General features: G+C 35.8%; 1 protein-coding gene across 2 annotated transcripts in view; it reads right to left on the minus strand.

Annotated features, from left to right (window-relative positions):
• Positions 1–17,104, minus strand: part of SACM1L (SAC1 like phosphatidylinositide phosphatase) — a 60,939-nt gene that overhangs the window by 24,618 nt on the left and 19,217 nt on the right. The window contains exons 3-8 of one of the 2 annotated variants that reach the window (XM_069473519.1): positions 16,552–16,626; positions 14,893–15,020; positions 11,796–11,945; positions 8,774–8,833; positions 7,866–7,899; positions 2,204–2,305 (exon numbers count right to left, since the gene is read on the minus strand). In XM_069473519.1, coding sequence (XP_069329620.1) covers positions 2,204–2,305; positions 7,866–7,899; positions 8,774–8,833; positions 11,796–11,945; positions 14,893–15,020; positions 16,552–16,626 — 549 coding nt within the window. The remainder of the gene's footprint in view (positions 1–2,203; positions 2,306–7,865; positions 7,900–8,773; positions 8,834–11,795; positions 11,946–14,892; positions 15,021–16,551; positions 16,627–17,104) is intronic. The other variant, XM_069473521.1, reaches the window with a different exon arrangement.

Raw genomic sequence — 17,104 nt, forward strand, 5'->3', positions numbered from 1 at the left:
TTAAATGCATGTGAGCCACTATATTTAACATTAGTTATAATATTACAAATGGTCTCCTAGAATGGTATGATTCTAGAACTTCCTCTATAACCTCCCAAATATGCCCACAAAACCTAGTTTGAGGCTGGGCACAGTGGCTCACACCTGTAATCCTAGCATTCTGGGAGGCCAAGGTAGGAGGATCACTTGAGTTCCAGAATTCAAGACCAGCCTGAGCAACAGCAAGATCCCGTTTCTACTAAAAACAGAAAAAAATTAGCCAGGCATGGTGGTGAACACCTGCAGTCCCAGCTACTCAGGAGGCTGAGGCAGGAGGATAGCTTGAGCCCAGGAGCTTGAGGCTGCAGTGAGCTATGATGATGCTACTGTCCTCTAGCCAGGGGGACAAAGTGAGACTCTGTCTCCAAACAAACAAAAAAACCTAGTTTGAAAAGCACAGCTCTGAAGTGTTTACAGTCTCGATGCTAGTTAGTCCTTTCAAATATTTGAAGCATTCCTTTACAAATTTGTTTACGTGATTTACTTTTACTAAAAAAAGCTTGCTAAGCAAAGGCAACTTTCAACTAGTCCCTGTCCCAAATTATCAGAAAGAAATCAATAAATTTTTAACTGTCCCAAATATATCTTATCATCCTATCTGACATACTTCTCGAATATAACATTTAGAGGTGTGTGTATCAGTGTTTTTATTAATATATTACCAGTCAAACCATGTTGAAAAACTAAAAAAAAAAAAGTAACTGAAAGTTTTAAAAATTTTATTAAAAAAAAATGTATGTATGTATATATATATATATATATATACATACACACATTACCAGAAGCGGACAAAATAATTGAGCCAAATTAGCAATGACATGACTTCTCGATACTTTTCTAAGATTACTTATCAGCAAATGCTTGTCTCCTTCCATAATCTCCATTAAGGAACAATATGCAATTATTTTAAAAATGAGAAAGTGGGAGTGAGAGTGTGTTTGTATGTATGAGAAAAAGATCTTTATGAAAACATTTCTAAGCTATATTAAGGGGGAAAAAAAGAAACGAAAGTGCAGGGACATGTGCATGGAATATAACCAATGTCTACAAGAGGAGGAAAAGAACATATATTAATCTGGAAGGATAAACAAAAAAACTAACATCTGATTAGCTGGTAGGCGGATAAGAACAGAGCCGATCAGGTCAGAAATGAAAAATGCTTTTTATTGCACTGAAAAAAAAAATTTTTTTTTTGAGACAGCGTCTTACTCTGCTGCCCAGAATGGACTGCAGTGGTGCGATCACAGCTCACTACAACCTCCAAATCCTGGGCTCAAGTGATCCTCCTGCCTCCACCTCCCAAAGCACTGTATTACAGGCATGCCACCTCCCCTGGCCTAAAGATACTTTTTGATATTTATGTAACTGCCTTACCTATTCAAAAAATTTAATTAAAAAATATGTTTTAATCCAAGAAAATCTAGTTACAAGGGAGTTGCCAATTTTAATTTTGGTCTGTGATCTTGACCAGATCACTCATTCAATGTCTTTTTTCCTCTGTTATATCTTCCACAATGAGAGACATTAATCAAATAATCTCTACAACTTTACGGCCCAAAACTACAATTTAGTTAATGGTCCATAGGCCATTAAATATTCTGATATACTCAGTTTAAAAAGGAAAACAGAAAGGTTAGAGAAACTCCTTTTCATAATGACAGTAACTTTTAATACAGATTTTAAAATGTTGGTTTGAGCAAATTAGCATGCTGCTAGTACAAAGCCTGGAGAATAAATACTCGAAATGTAAATGTTTACAAAGTTGAAGGCATAAAGTCAAATGTCTAGCTTTATGCATGCAAACAAACCAAAAGCAATAAAAGAAAATTCTTTCTGATACAAGTTTATGTTATTGAAAACTACACTGAGTTCACCTGTGATTTCAGACATCAAGCAAACAACATAAGCAGCTCCTCTTAAAGCAGTAAGCAGCAGCCTATAATGTTACATTAACATTTGCAATGTAATTCTGGTAGCTGGAGTAAAGCACAAAAGACCTACCTAATTATTATAATGAAACAGGAGATAAATATTTAGCGAGGCTATCAAATGATAACGAAACAAATAAAATACAAAAGGTTACATTCATGTCACTGTAAGACAAAACGCTAATTAGTGATAGAAATGACCCAGTACTGAATCATGCTGACAAAATTCATCTCACCTCTTACATAATAGCGCACACCAGCTCTGAAACAACTCCTCCTTGAGATGAGAATCCAATCGAAGTATTTTCCATTAATAGAACATGAATGCATGGTAATAACTTAACTACATTAAGAAAAATGTGACATATATAAAAATCACATGTATTATTTCTAGATTCAATTTGAATCTATCTAACCTAGTAAGAATGAATTGTCCTTAAGAGAAAAATGGACACAGAGTATACAAATCTTTTTGGTTCTGCATGAATGTTCACAAGCCTTTAGTACTGTAATCTTCAATTTCAAAGTTTTGTCAAGTCAATAATCCTATAATGACATATAAACAGTATGCTTAAGCTGTCTACTATAGTGTTTCTATTTAAATAATATGCTTTCCTTTCTCTAATATCCTCAACCAGTTTCTAAAAGCAAAGAATTAAATATTAACCACATCACATCACTGAAAAACCTACTCAGAATGAAAAACCAATTTAAAATAGATTAACCTTCAAATAAGAAATGAAAAATGGAAAAAAGGTAGGCTACTGCAGTTTAAAAAAAAAGAAAAAAACCTGAAATATATCACATGCATAATTACAAATGTAAATGTAACAGCTGGTAAGCATATGAAGATCAAGCTGAATTAAACAAGGATTATCTAGAAACAGAAATTTTAGCTCTACCTCTTCCTTGAAATAGGAAAAATGAATCTTAATATGAAAAACACTGTATCTCCTCAAAAGCTTTCCTTAATATAAAATTATTTCCCTTACTACTGGTAACAGTATATGCTATATGATACTCACTACCAGTCAGTAACGTAAAAAGTCAGATGCCTGGAAATTCTGAAGGCTAATCTCCCCATTTCATTCCCAGAGAAAATGGTTGCAGAAGCCTTTGGAATTGGCATACCTCTTACATTAAATGTTATTATTATTAAATATAATAAACAGAAAAGAATATATAATGTACATAAATATTTACAAAAACATTTGTGTATGGGGAGTTATTACTTAATGGGTATAGAATTTCTGATTGGGGTGATGAAACATTTTGAAACAATGATGCTGGTTGTACAACATTGTGAATATAATTAATGCCACTCATTGAATTGTACATTTAAAAATGATTAAAATGGCAGATTTTATGTTAAATATATTTAATCATAATAAAACTATATTATATATACACATACCCCTTTGCGCCCACCAGCATTTTTGAAGCACCCTGGGCTCCTCTCCATCTGGCACCCTCACTGCCCTCTAAGAAGTAACCACCATCCACTCAGTTCATCATTCCCTTGTCTTTCTAGTTTTGCCACTAAATAACTTACTGTTTAGTCTGAATAGTTTTTGACCTTTTTTTTTCTTTTTAACATAAAAGGAACTACACTGTATATATTCTTTTATTTGTTCAACATTATGTTCATGAGGTTCATTTGCTGCTGCAGCTATACAATGTTCTACTGTATGATTATATCACAGTTTATCCATTCTACTATCCACGGACATGCAAGTTGTCTCCAGGTTTACTACCATAAATAGCACTGCAACAAATCTCTCTGTAAATGAACATGTGGAAGTGGCTCTAAGGAGCAGTGCTACTGGGTTACAGAGTATGTTCATCATCTGACCTTATTAGGAAATGCCAAATTGTTTGGAGAATTACTTTGGCTTCTCATCTTTACCAACGCTTGATAGTTCTGCTTTTTAATGTTTGTCAGACTGGTGGGGGGTATGATAGAAAGACAGGTTTGTTTTATTGTTTCAACGGCCTTACCTTTTTTCCTTCCTCATTTATTTAAGTTTGCCCAATGGTTATTTTCTGTATGTAAAATTGTTTTCTTAATATAATTTGATTCATCCATTACAAAACATAATAGCATAATAAAATAAGTTACCTGTCAATCTACCATCCAACGTCAGAACAGTACCAAAACCCTGAATTTATCTATCTGTTCCACCTCCATTCCATCCAACTGCCTTCTCATCCAGAAGTAACTATTCTCAGGTATTTGGAAACCACTCTCCCGTCTGTTTAGTTTCACCACATGCAACCATGACTTAAATACACACAGCTTGTTTTTCAGTTTTATAAAAATGGTACTATGCTATTTATAAACCTCAAGCCCTTGTTTTTTTCTCTCTATAAGTTCCCAAGATTCATCAGTGTACTGCATGAAGCAGTAGTTCAATTCTTCTTCAGAGTTTTGTGAAATCTGTAAGGACCATACCACGAAAGACCTAATTCTGATAATGAAACTTGTGTTATTCACAGCTTTGCTCTAAAGCGGTACTGTGAACATTCCTACAAATACCTCCTGGTATGAATGCATCAGGTAGGCACAGGAGGAGCGCTGGCAAGTTCACAAGAGAATGCCAAATCATTTATAAAATGGTGGTACCAACTCTATGTGAATTGAGTTGCTAATGACTAATCTCTATTACCTAGTATCACCAGACTTAATAATGGCTTCTCTTGCACTCCCAATTCACTCTCCTTTGAAATTCATAGCACTAGAGAAGATTTCAAGGCAGTATTTATTCACTTACTCAGCCAAATTATCTATTTTGAGCCAGGGCACAAAGATGAATAAGCCTGTCATTAGAGAGCTAAATCTAGGAGAATATGACTGGCTGCTTTCTGAATCATTTTCCTCTGATTATAAGATAAAAATATATACATACTTTATAGAGAATCCAAAAAGCATTAAATAAGAAAATAAAAACACTGAATCCTATCACCATGAGGTAACTTTTAAAATGTGAGTGCATTTACTTCTAGTCTTTGATCAATGAGCTACTCCCAGGGGCACCCACTCCCACTCTCCAGTGTGCCCACTTCACACATTCTCCTCAACCTGCAATACCCTCCCTCAGCCCACTCACAGCCGATGACATCACTTCATACTTCATTGCAAAGAAGAAAGCACTCCATAGGCTCCCGTCACATTTATACCCCACCAGCATCCACATCCACTGCCCGTGGTGGACGGGCAGTCCATGCCAGGCCCCTCTACTTGTGCTCTAGACCCCAGCCCCTTCACACACTCAAGGACATCACTCTAGCATGCACCTTCACAAATTTTCCTCTTCTCCCAAATCTTTCTTATCAGAATTTGGTAATATTGCTCATTTGGGGAGAAAAGAAGAAGGAACAAGAACATTATGTCCTTCTTCAATCGTCATCATATTTAACTAACCAGTAGTAGCACTGTCAGCTGGTTTACACTCTCTTCTTGGAAACATTATCTTCACTTGTTTCTGGGACACCATTCTCATTTGAGAGGTTTTCCTCTTCCTCACTGGACTTTGCTGATTCGTCTTCATTTCTCCGACTTCTAAACCTGGTAGTAACCTTATGACCTGTCTTTTTGGTTCACTCACTTTGATTCCCTCAATTCAGAAGTCTTTTGTCCTCAATGAGGCCTAATGCTCAGTGAGGTTCACTATCTAGAACCCTCCTCAGTTCATCTTCTCTTTTTATACAGACCTTTTCTCTTCTGTATTAATTCCTTCCTTGGAAGATTTCATCCAGATTCCTGGCTTTAAATGCCATCTACCTATACCCTGAGGACTCTCAAATTTATGTCTCCAGCATGGACGTCTCCCTTGAATCCAGTTACCATTTATGCAACTACTTCCTTGACATATTCATGTGGATATCTACAGAAATCTCAAGTTTAACATATCCAAATGGAACTCTGGATACTCTTCTGCCTCCCTCCCACCTCCTGACTCTTCCCTACCTCAGTGGATGGCTTCCTTCCACTTACTTTGGTCACGAACCTTTGAGTCACACTAAACTCCTCTATTTTATAACCCACATACAATTTGTCAGGAACTTCTGTTAGCACTGCCTCAAAAACTTATCTAGAACCTGACCATTTCTCACCACCATCATTGCCTACCATCCTGGTCCTAGGCAACACCGCCTAGGACAAGTCCTCCTATTTGTTCCTTGTATCCACTCTTGCTTGCCTTTGGCCTATTGTCTACATCACAGAGTGCTTCAGTCTTATCATGCCAATCCTCTACTCAAATCCCCTAATAGCTTCTCATCACACTTAAAGTAAAAGCCACAGTCCTTCCCATGACCTATGAGGCCCCCAAGTAAACTGGGCAAAGCTACTTTGCTGAATACAGCTCCCACCTCGCCCTGTCCATGCTCTCTGCTCCAGTCATGCTCCTGCCTTGCGGCCATTATACTCGCTGATCTCTGTATGTGTGTGAAACATGTGACTGACTATATTTCCAATCAACAAACTACATTAAACAAAAGCTCATTTAAAGTTTTAAATTTAAAGCTAAATGGGCATGCTGTTTCTAAAATCACCTTTAAAAAAGTTCTATAAACTCACTTAATATTACTTGTCCATTCACAATCTCATTTTGAAAAACACATTTATTCTTATTTTACCCTTAGGAGAACTTGGATAGCTCCAGGGTGAAAAACAAAAAGCAATAAACAAGAGCTCTTATCCTGAGATTTTCTAATTTTTATTCCCCCACAACTGGAAAATGTTTCCTCCATTACTTTTCTGCTTTTCTTTAAGTATAACAAGAATAATAATTTAATGAAATCATATTAACATAATGAATAAATAAATCATAGACTGTTGTGTTCATAAGCTTCTTGGGGGTGCTTAACAGAAAGAAGTCATCTCTGTTTCTGCAGGGCACAGTCCTGATTAGAATTACGGGTCACTAACAGGGATACTTTCTGAGAAATGCGTCATTAGGTGATTTTGTACATCACAGAATGTCCTTACGCAAACCTAGACGGTATTAATATAACCTACTGCACATACCAAGGCTGTATGGTATTGCCTATTGCTTCTGGGCGACAAAACTGTACAGTATGTTACATACTGAATACCATGGGCACAATAGTTAATTACCTGTGTGTCCCAACGTATCTAAACAGAAAATGTTCAGTAAAAATACGGTATTATAATCTTGTGGGACCACTGTTGCATACATGGTCTGCTGTTGACTGACATGTCATTATGCAGCACATGACTGCATAGGAACTCGACAGCATCTGTTGTGCTTATACTGCAAGAGCCAGCCAACTTTGATTCCCTATTTCTATTATGATGTCTATGATAAAGATATGTTTCTAAAATGAACTTACAAATTAGATAATTGTTACTCATTTTGCATTTATACAATGATGTCCCCCTAAGCATTATTCCTTGTACTTCATCTACTTTCATTTTTCTCACTATTGCAAATGACAAATAAAATTTTTAACAGTAATTTTCCTCCTCTCCAAGTTGCTGGTCACCCTAGTATTTCAGTCTAACTTTTAAAATTACATACTAAGGTAAGTTTTCATTTCAACAGCCAGGTACAAACTACTCTTTTGTGATTTATTGATACAAGATAACATCAAATAAAGGCAAAACACAGTACACATATTCCTTCTCTTTAAACCACAAGCCCCAGAACTCTTGAACAGAGAGTGAATAATTTAGTAAAAGTTCATTCTAAAAAAAAAAAAAAAAATGGTTGTTTATAATCGATATTCTAAGATTTTACATCAATGAGTTTTAGCAATTTCTACTACTTCTGAAATACTCTCCTCATGGAATAATTGGAGACTGCCTCTAAATCTGCTTTATAATTAAATATAAATAAAGACTGCTAGAAACTAAGGAGTATTAAGAAAGGATACAGCCATGTAACACCGGAAGAGCAAACCGATGAACCTGAAATGAATAAATACAATATTTAGAATCAACATGCTTTAAAAATAAATAAGCAGCATCATATAAAAAATATTTACACATAGGGAGGTATTAACAACATACAAACATAACAAAGTAGTAAGCTTATGAGTAACTTTTAATTTTAAAGAAATTTCTCTAATGTAACATGTATAAATTAAAATCATTTGGGCTTGAATATTCACAGGTTTTGGAACACTAATAAAACTACATGAAGTTGCAGAATTGTTTACTTCCTTTTCAGTCTTTACCTACAACAACTTCACTCCTCCAGAGAAAAGATATCCCATGCTAACTGCAGGTCAAACTACTTTTCCAAAAAAAAGCATAGCGAATGACAAGAAATAAAGCAATTAGACGAACCTGTTTACCTAGATTCAATTTATTATGTTTCCCTAGCTGGGCCTCCTTGTTTATGCCTCATTTAAGCAGACAAAGGAAGAGGAAGGTGGCATCTGTGTGTGTCTCTCCTGGGTGACCAAAGGGAGCCTCATCTCCACATACAGACAAATACAGAGCTCTCCCCTTGGCTGAGGAATTAGCCCTGGCCCCTCATTTCTCCATTATTCATCCACCAAGACCCACTGTATCTTTCTTAGTTAGAGAAAGCAATGTATTTACACTTAAGGCTTCTATAGGGGATCACAGTAATACAATTAGGCTTCTTCAACCTAGAACAATATGAGAGGGTAGAACTGATAAAAGTTTATAAGTTATAAACAGAGTTAAATTAGAATTATTTATCAGAATCCTTGGTGATTAGGTAGTCATTTTATAACATGAATTGAATTAAATTATAACATGCATTGAATTAAATCTTGGACTATCATAAGCAATTTTATTTAGTGTACATTACCTCTGGCTGAGCAGAAAGTTCTCTTAGAAGATGACCGTTCCATACAAACCGCTGATCTGCCTGAGAGAAGTTTTAAAATTTAATAAAATATCTTCTGCCAAGTTGATTTTTTTTTTTTTTTTCAAACCATATACCATGAGTAAGGACCAAGTTGATTTTCAATAGAAAGAAAACTATACCAATCAATGTCTCCATTTGGTGACTAGAAGCAGGTTTCTTTGACATGCTCCAAACAGAAAACATTTTGCCCCTCAAGTTTGTTCCTCCTCTGGGTATTCCTGTCTCATTGCCTCAGGCCAGACAGAAACCTGGGCGTCCTCTCAGGGTCCTTCCTTCCTTCCCTTACGTTTACTCAATTGCCAAGTACTAAATCTCCTTCAAAATCCATCCTCTTTTCTTCATTTCCTCTTCCACCACCCTTGGCCAACACTTGACTCTGGTCTAACTACTGCGGCTTCCCCTGCCTCAGGTCTTGGCATCAGCCCTCCCCACCCACTCCTCCACAATGCTGCCAGTAGAGTTCTCCAGCACGTTCTATCTCCTATCTGCTAGAAATTCTTCAACAACTCTCTGTCACCTAAAGAACCAAATCTTTGCATGGCCTAACCAGTCCCCTACTGGTTGGCAGCCCCTACTGAACTCTCTGATCTCATCTCTGGCCACTCTGACTTTCACACTATACATACAGAAGCAGCTCCCTCAACTACCTCTATTTAGTCGACTCAGTAGATGAACCAGTTCTCTCCATTCTCCTTATTGAGCACACCAGTTGAACCACCCCCACCCCCAAATCTAAAAGCCACAGGGAATGGCTCTTGTGCTTGGCCACAACCAGAGATTCAGGTGTGTGTTCCAAGTGGTCTGTGCCAGTCATACTTGTTATTTATCATTACATAATTCAACTAAATATTTTATAAACCAATGAGACTAAAAATGAACTGCTCTTTCTGTAAAGTTGAATGATCTGGAATACAACTTGACAAGAGACAAGTTGCTAAAACAAAATTGCTGTTGAATTAGGAATGGGAGTGGCAACTAAAAAACATTAGAGAAATATTGTAAAAATATAGAGGATTCTGCATACAGATTAATATGTAAGTGTTGAACTCTTTAAAGAGACCCAAACTGAATGCCTTATGGATGCAATTTACAAAGCAAAGACAATTTGGAATCAAGGAACCAAAACCAAAGAAAAGCCTATGGCCTTACATAAACACATTGATCAGTGAATGTAAAAATTTTATGTTTTAAGTTAAAATGTTTAATGTATATGTTTCGTTTATTACTTTTATAATTCCCTATGTTAACTTTAACAGACTTTTCTGATTAGCTGACCAAAAAAAAAAAAAAATCTCATTCCATCCCAACAGATGAAATGGCTTTCTCCTTTAGCTTAACCTACTACTGCTACCACCTCTGCTTGGAACTCTCCCTCTCCCACTGTCACCTGACCAAAAAACTCTCATCATTAAGTCTCAGCTCAAAAGTTACCTTACTTAATAACGTCATCCCTGACACTCCCAAGCAAAGTGAGACTTTCCTTCTTTCAGATCCCACCACATTGTGGTACATATCTCTGTTAGAACAATCATCCCTTGTTTTGTGATTGCTAGGACTACTTCTTCCACGGCAGACTGTAGGCCCCCACTAGGCAGGATCCACAGCTTTTCATTCTGAGTCCCCAGAAACTAGTACAGTGCCCGATACAAAGCTAATGTTTGAGAGATATTTAATAAACAAATGGAGACTGTAGCAACTGCTTTAAAAAGCAACAGTCTCTTTGTAGTTAAAACCAAAGTTTCTTGATTGCTTAGCCTAAATCTAAACTTACATCTAAGCCTGCATACAATCTTACTAGATTAGAGTATGAAATCTTACCCAAAAGAGACAGTCAACTAAAATATTGATTTAGACTGCACTATATGAAATTACCATTTTTACTGGTCAAAAATTGTCAATTATTGGTCCAACATAATAGGTAACAGGGAGCAACCTTTCAAATTGTCTGCCCACTGAATACATCTAAGGCTTGTCAAAAAAATTAAGGCAGCAGTTATCCAGATTCTTGTACAACAGAAACTTAAAGTTGAGATCATTTATAGTTTTAAAGATATATTCATCATTTAAAAAAAAAAAGCAAAATAACAAAAAAACTTAAAAGGATATTTTCCAAATTCTTAAATTAATAAATTATTACTTTTTGAGTTATAAAAATTATAAATAACATCACTGTAGAAAGAATATCAACTGTGAGAGCATTAATTTTACAAGCCTAATTACGTTGCTAATAGAACTGCTACACTATAGAACACTGAGAGCTAAGAAATTATAAACGAATGCAATGCTAGTTTCAAGATTTGACATCTAAGAGTTAGCACTTGATAGCCTGGTAATATCTCTGCAAAATTACAAGTTCTGAAAGATTTTCCTCTAATTAGCTGCACATGTGTTTAGACTAGATTTCTGAATATCTATACTAATGGTTCCAATCCTGGCTGTAAACATATACAGATTCCAGGGCCTTCAATTTGGGATTGTGACATAGATTTAAAACAGGATATGTGGCCTGGAGTGGTAGCTCATGCCTGTAATGCCAGCACTTTGGGAGCCAGAGGCAAGAGGGTTGCTTGAGGCAAGGAGTTCACGACCAGCCCCAGCAACACAGCAAGACCTTGTCTCTACAAAAAAATAGAAAAATTAGCCAGGCGTGGTGGCACATACCTATAGTCCCAGCTACTTGGGAAGCTGAAGCAGGAGGATCGCTTGAGCCCAGGAGTTTGAGATTGCAGTGAGCTATGATGACGCCACTGCACTTTAGCCTAGGCAACAGAGTAAGACTCTGTCTCACAAAACAAAAACAAAAACAAAAACAAAAAAACAGGATATGTTTTCAAAGCCCCATACATGATCCCAATATAGCCAGGATTGACAAAAATCAGTATAAATTTTTACAGATGAAATAGAAACAAGTCCCTTCAAAATAACCTAAAAATGAATAAAAGTAACTGAAGATCAAGCTTACCCTTTCCAAGAGACTCATTTCTTGGAATTCTGGACTAGTGTTGGACAGCCGCTGCAAAGTATGGGTCAAATCATATGTTGTTGAAAAGTAAAATCCATCCACACTCAAGACATGGTTTATCATTGCTAGGAAAGTTTTATTATCTTGTAACTGTAAATAAAGGGAAAAAAATCAGTATATTTCATAATTGAAAAAGAATCTGTCAGCATGAGAAAGAATAAAAATGAACATCTGTAAGTACAGTCTGGTTAAATATCACTGGAACAAGGACTGGGCAAGAGAGGGGGATGCTCACCATTTCCCCAGGACCTAGGACAGGTCCTGACACACAGAAGGTGCACAATAACTATTGTACGGTGTTATTATTAATACATAACTTGACTAAGTAGGACTCCTTCCCTTTTTATCCTTCACAATTTTTACTCTAAAGGGCAGAAGAGTGGTTTGAACAAAATATCATCAGTATAGGTTATGACCTACCGTGTGCTAGACACTTTCTGAAGATTCTCTTTAATCTTCGAAAACAACCCTGCTACGTTAGCATAATTATTCTCATTTGACAAACAAAACACATAAATTCATGAGGGACCCGGTGGGAAGACAGTAAATAACAAGAGATTATTATCACCCCCATTCTTAAGAAACTTTACTGGTTTGCATTGGATAGGAAGTAAAATGGAGTTATTTTTCTTTAAAACAAAGATTAAAAAGAAAAGTTCAGTAAAAGCAATATTTATCTTCACTTCTGGATAATCATTTTAATTAGCCTTCCTAATGAATACCAAGATTGACATTTGTTTTTATCCTTTTTATAAAAAAAAACTGTTAATGATTACTAATTTGTAATGATCAACATGTTAATCTACATGTTACAAATCTACATGCTACAAAATTTTTAATTTGGGATCAGGAATTTTTTTAAAAACAAAAGACAAAAGCAAAGTATATGTAGCGAACAATGCCAAAATTAGCTACAGGATACAAATACAACAAAGTACAACAATTAAGAAGAAATTGCACAAGTAAATATCACAGGCTATTAAATGAATAGTCATTTTTGTTTCTTTAAAATATCATGCCTAATGGAGAATGAATATACTGATATATATTATTCGATATACATAGTAAAAAAGAAATTCTAAAGTATAAAAAGCATATCCTACAGTTTTACCTAGTAAGACAGTGCTATGATTTTATTTTTTAAAATGTTTACCATAGGTAAGTTACATGTTTTAGGATAATGAATTTTCCCTTAGAAACAATTTTGTAATCTCAGGTGTAAAAATACAACTTAAAGTTGTTAAACAGCAAACACTGAACATAAAATTACATTTAGAAAACAATAACATCTCAATAGGTGTAAATCTCTAAACATAATGTTGACTTTTAAGTTTTAAAAGTCAGAAGAGCGAAGGCAATGCCATTCATTTAAGTTTTACACCCACTTCAAACAAAAATAGAAACTGTTTGAATATAAAGACAGGCAGTCTATACTTTCTACAATGGGGTGGAACTGTAAAGATTACCATGCTATTTTAATCTTACTAATCTTAAACTATCTTAATAATTGAAAAAAATTATGATTGTTCTATGACCTTTGAAAATTTTTGTCAAAATATTAAAAACTCTTGGCCACGGGTGGTGGCTCATGCCTGTAATCCTAGCGCTCTAGGAGGCCGAGGCGGGTGGATCATTTGAGCTCAGGAGTTCGAGACCAGACTGAGCAAGAGCAAGACCTCGTCTCTACTAAAAATAGAAAGAAATTATATGGACAATTAAAAATACATACAGAAAAAATTAGCCGGGCATGGTGGTACATGCCTGTAGTCCCAGCTACCTGGGAGGCTGAGGCAGGAGGATCATTTGAGCCCAGGAGTTTGAGGTTGCTGTGAGCTAGGCTGACGCCACGGCACTCTAGCCTGGGCAACAGAGTGAGACTCTGTCTCAAAAAAAAAAAAAAAACTCTTACGGTTAGTTATAAAAGTATAGAAAAAATAGTAAAATTAATATTTAGCACATTTTAATTTAAAATCTAAGAAACACTGAGAATTAAAAATAGTTTCTTTCTTTATAAAAAATTTATCGAGAAGCTTGAACAGTGCCTGCCTTCTTGTCATATAACTTATGATATAGAATATCTTTTCTATCCTTGGTGAATTGTCATACATCTTCCTAAGTCTGAACCAGCTTCTCACATTTTATCCTTTGCACTTTCAATGTCATGAAATATCTCCAAGGATCCCTTTAATGTTAAATTTGTTGCAGGCATTACTTCCTCTGGGACACCTTCATCCTTTTCGTCATAGCCACTCCATCATTAATGTCAATAAATTCACCTTCACTAAGACCTCTGGCTGCATATCTACAGTCTTTTGAATGGTGACAATGTCAGCATTCCCATGGTCAGCTACTTCTTTTGTGCTCCACTTATGTTCAATTTCAATTTCACTTCCAGAGTTGTTGCTTTTTGTTTCTTTGCATTTCGACCTTTGGTGGGCTAATTCTTCAGTTAATATACCGTGGTAACTGAAATTTAAACCATGTTGTTGGGGGACTGGTGTTAACCAAACCATGGTAACTGAAATCTGTACATCTAGGTATAGTCTAAAGAAAAGAAGGACTACCTGAAGATAGACACACATATCTTATACACATACACACAAACATACACACACACACAAACACACACATACACATATACTCACAAGTGGTTAAAGTACAGAAAATTCTCTGGGGGAAAAAGAAAATGAAACAAGAGGAACAACTTTAAAAGTATCTTTTATTTCTTTGCAAAAAAGACATGAAGTTAAATCTGACTGTTCATTACATGAGCATTTTCTGTTTGCCTTTTTCTCTCCCAAATGAAATTTTATAATTTACAAACTGAGTCATTAAAAAAAAATCAAGACCAATAAAGCATATGAATGATTTTTTAAAAATATTTTTTATGGCTACGTAGAAAAGTAGGTAGAATGATCTTGATCTACAGGTTGCTTAAACAAATAGGTTTAAAAGAAATTCATTGAACATTCTTTGTATTTCACAACCCCTCCACCCCATGGTACTTATTTGGGTTTTACAATTAGCGACTTCTCACCTGAATATCAGTTAAGTGCAACATTGTCTTCTTGTAAGACAGGACATCAAAATCTGTTGCTTTCCAGATTACATGATTGAAAAATTCACCTATTTTTGTCTTTTTGGTAATGACAATAAGATAATTACCTGCAAAAAACAAAGCCAAACACACATAATTATACAAAAAGGCAACCGTAAAGACAAAAGTAGGAGTCCTGATTGCATAAACTTTAAAGGCTAGCAGAATGAGATTATATTGTGCTACTCAGATAAAAGGCCCATTTTATTTTATTGAGACAGGATCTCACTCTATCGCCCCAGCTAGAGTACAGGGCATCATCATAGCTCACTGCAACCTCAAACTCCTGGGCTCAAGTGATCCTCCTGCCTCAGTCTCCCGAGTAGCTGGGCTACAGGTGCGAGCCACCACACTCGGCTAATTTTTCTATTTTTTGTAGAGACAGAGTCTCGCTATTGCTCAGGCTGGTCTCAAACTCCTCACCTCAAGCGATAGTCCTGCCTCAGCCTCCCAAAGTGCTAGGATTATAGGCATGAACCACCACACCTGGTCAAGGCCCGTTTTAAAAACAACCTTACAATTTATGAATAGAAAAACGAGTATAGCATTTAGAAAAATTCCTACTGAAAGTTCAAATTTTTTTCAAAAAAGGCAAAAGCCTTTGGTAACAAAAGGAGTTGTCTTAGCAGATGGACAGTAGAGACAGAAAATACTTTTCTTTCTCTCCTGTCATTCCCAAGGCATACAGGCCTCTGCCAATCATTTCCCAGCAGGTAGCTTAAAGCATCACAGGTCACAAGATCTGATCATTGCAGGGTATTGTCCCTTCTATACCACTCCTATGTCCTTCATGTCACTCTGTATGGTAGAGAAATGTGCTGGAGCAGTATAACTAATTGGTTACTACAATATTACAAGGATGAGTGGTTAGGAATCAAAGAATCATCACAGCATCATGCATAATACACCAACACTGATCCTGGCCACCTTCCCCTACAAATATCACAGAGTAACCCTTTCCCACTAAATTAGTTCTTAAGGTCTATTCAATGCTCTACCCTCAAGTGCCCTCCTGGAAGTTCTCCTGTGTACATTTCTCTCCTAGCACTTGTCATGCTGTACTGTAGTAATTTACTACTTACATGCCTCTCTCACTTGACTGAATTATAGGACAAAAAGGACTTTTATCTTTTATAATTCTGTATCTAGCATAGTGCCTCAAACAATAGTAACTTTAAAAAAGTTCATTAGAACAAAATTTAGATAAGCAAAAATCACCTTGTTAATAACTAAGCACCAAGTAACATTCTCTAATATGCACTATAGGACTGAAGATATAGAATACCCTGGTCCATCAATGCATTAAAATTTTTATTTAAATACTCTTAGAATTTATGAAAATGTCTAACTGACTAGGGATTTCAACTCTAGTTATAATAAAACAAAACACAAAACCTCTGTTTTGTAATAGAACCTCAGGCTGATAAATTTAATCATTTGAGGAGTATTACTTTTAGAAATTAATAACAAATACCTAACCAAGAGATTTATTGCCTGAAGCATGATATGAAGTATGCCTTCATCTTACACTCTAATATTTTCAATTTAATTTCCTTCTTTAATTACTTTCTCTGCTCATTTCAGCTTATTTTCTCTTACCTGCCACCAGACGGATTGTGCCCAGTATACCAAATATTGGTCTTGTGACAGCTGAGGGAGGAACATCTTTCTTGGCTTTAAAAGAAAAAAAGAAAGAAAAAAAGAATCACATAGAAAAAGCTCACCAAAAGAAATATAAATTCAGTTTGATTTCAATAGTTACTTCAACTAAATCAATTTGCATGATTTGTTCTAAGAAAGCAACATTCTTTCATTAATGTTAGACCTCCATTTTGGCAGAACATAAAAAAAAGATGATCATGTTACATATAAAGTAAAGGTCTCTGCCCATCTAGAATATAGTGTCAAAAGTAACATAGTTCAGCTTCCTCATCAGCTAAATTTTAAGTTCTTTCTTTTTCTTTTTTCTTTTTTTAAGAGACAGGGTCTTGCTCTGTCACCCAGGCTGGAGTGTAGTGGCACAATCATAGCTCACTGTAACCTATGATTATGCATGCCACCATAACCAGCTAATTTTTTTTTTTTTTTTTTTTTTAGAGACAGGGTCTTGCTATATTGCCCAGGCTGGTCTCAAACTCCTGGCCTCAAGTGA

Source organism: Eulemur rufifrons, chromosome 7 (genome assembly GCF_041146395.1).
Source record: "Eulemur rufifrons isolate Redbay chromosome 7, OSU_ERuf_1, whole genome shotgun sequence".
Lineage (NCBI taxonomy): Eukaryota > Metazoa > Chordata > Mammalia > Primates > Lemuridae > Eulemur > Eulemur rufifrons.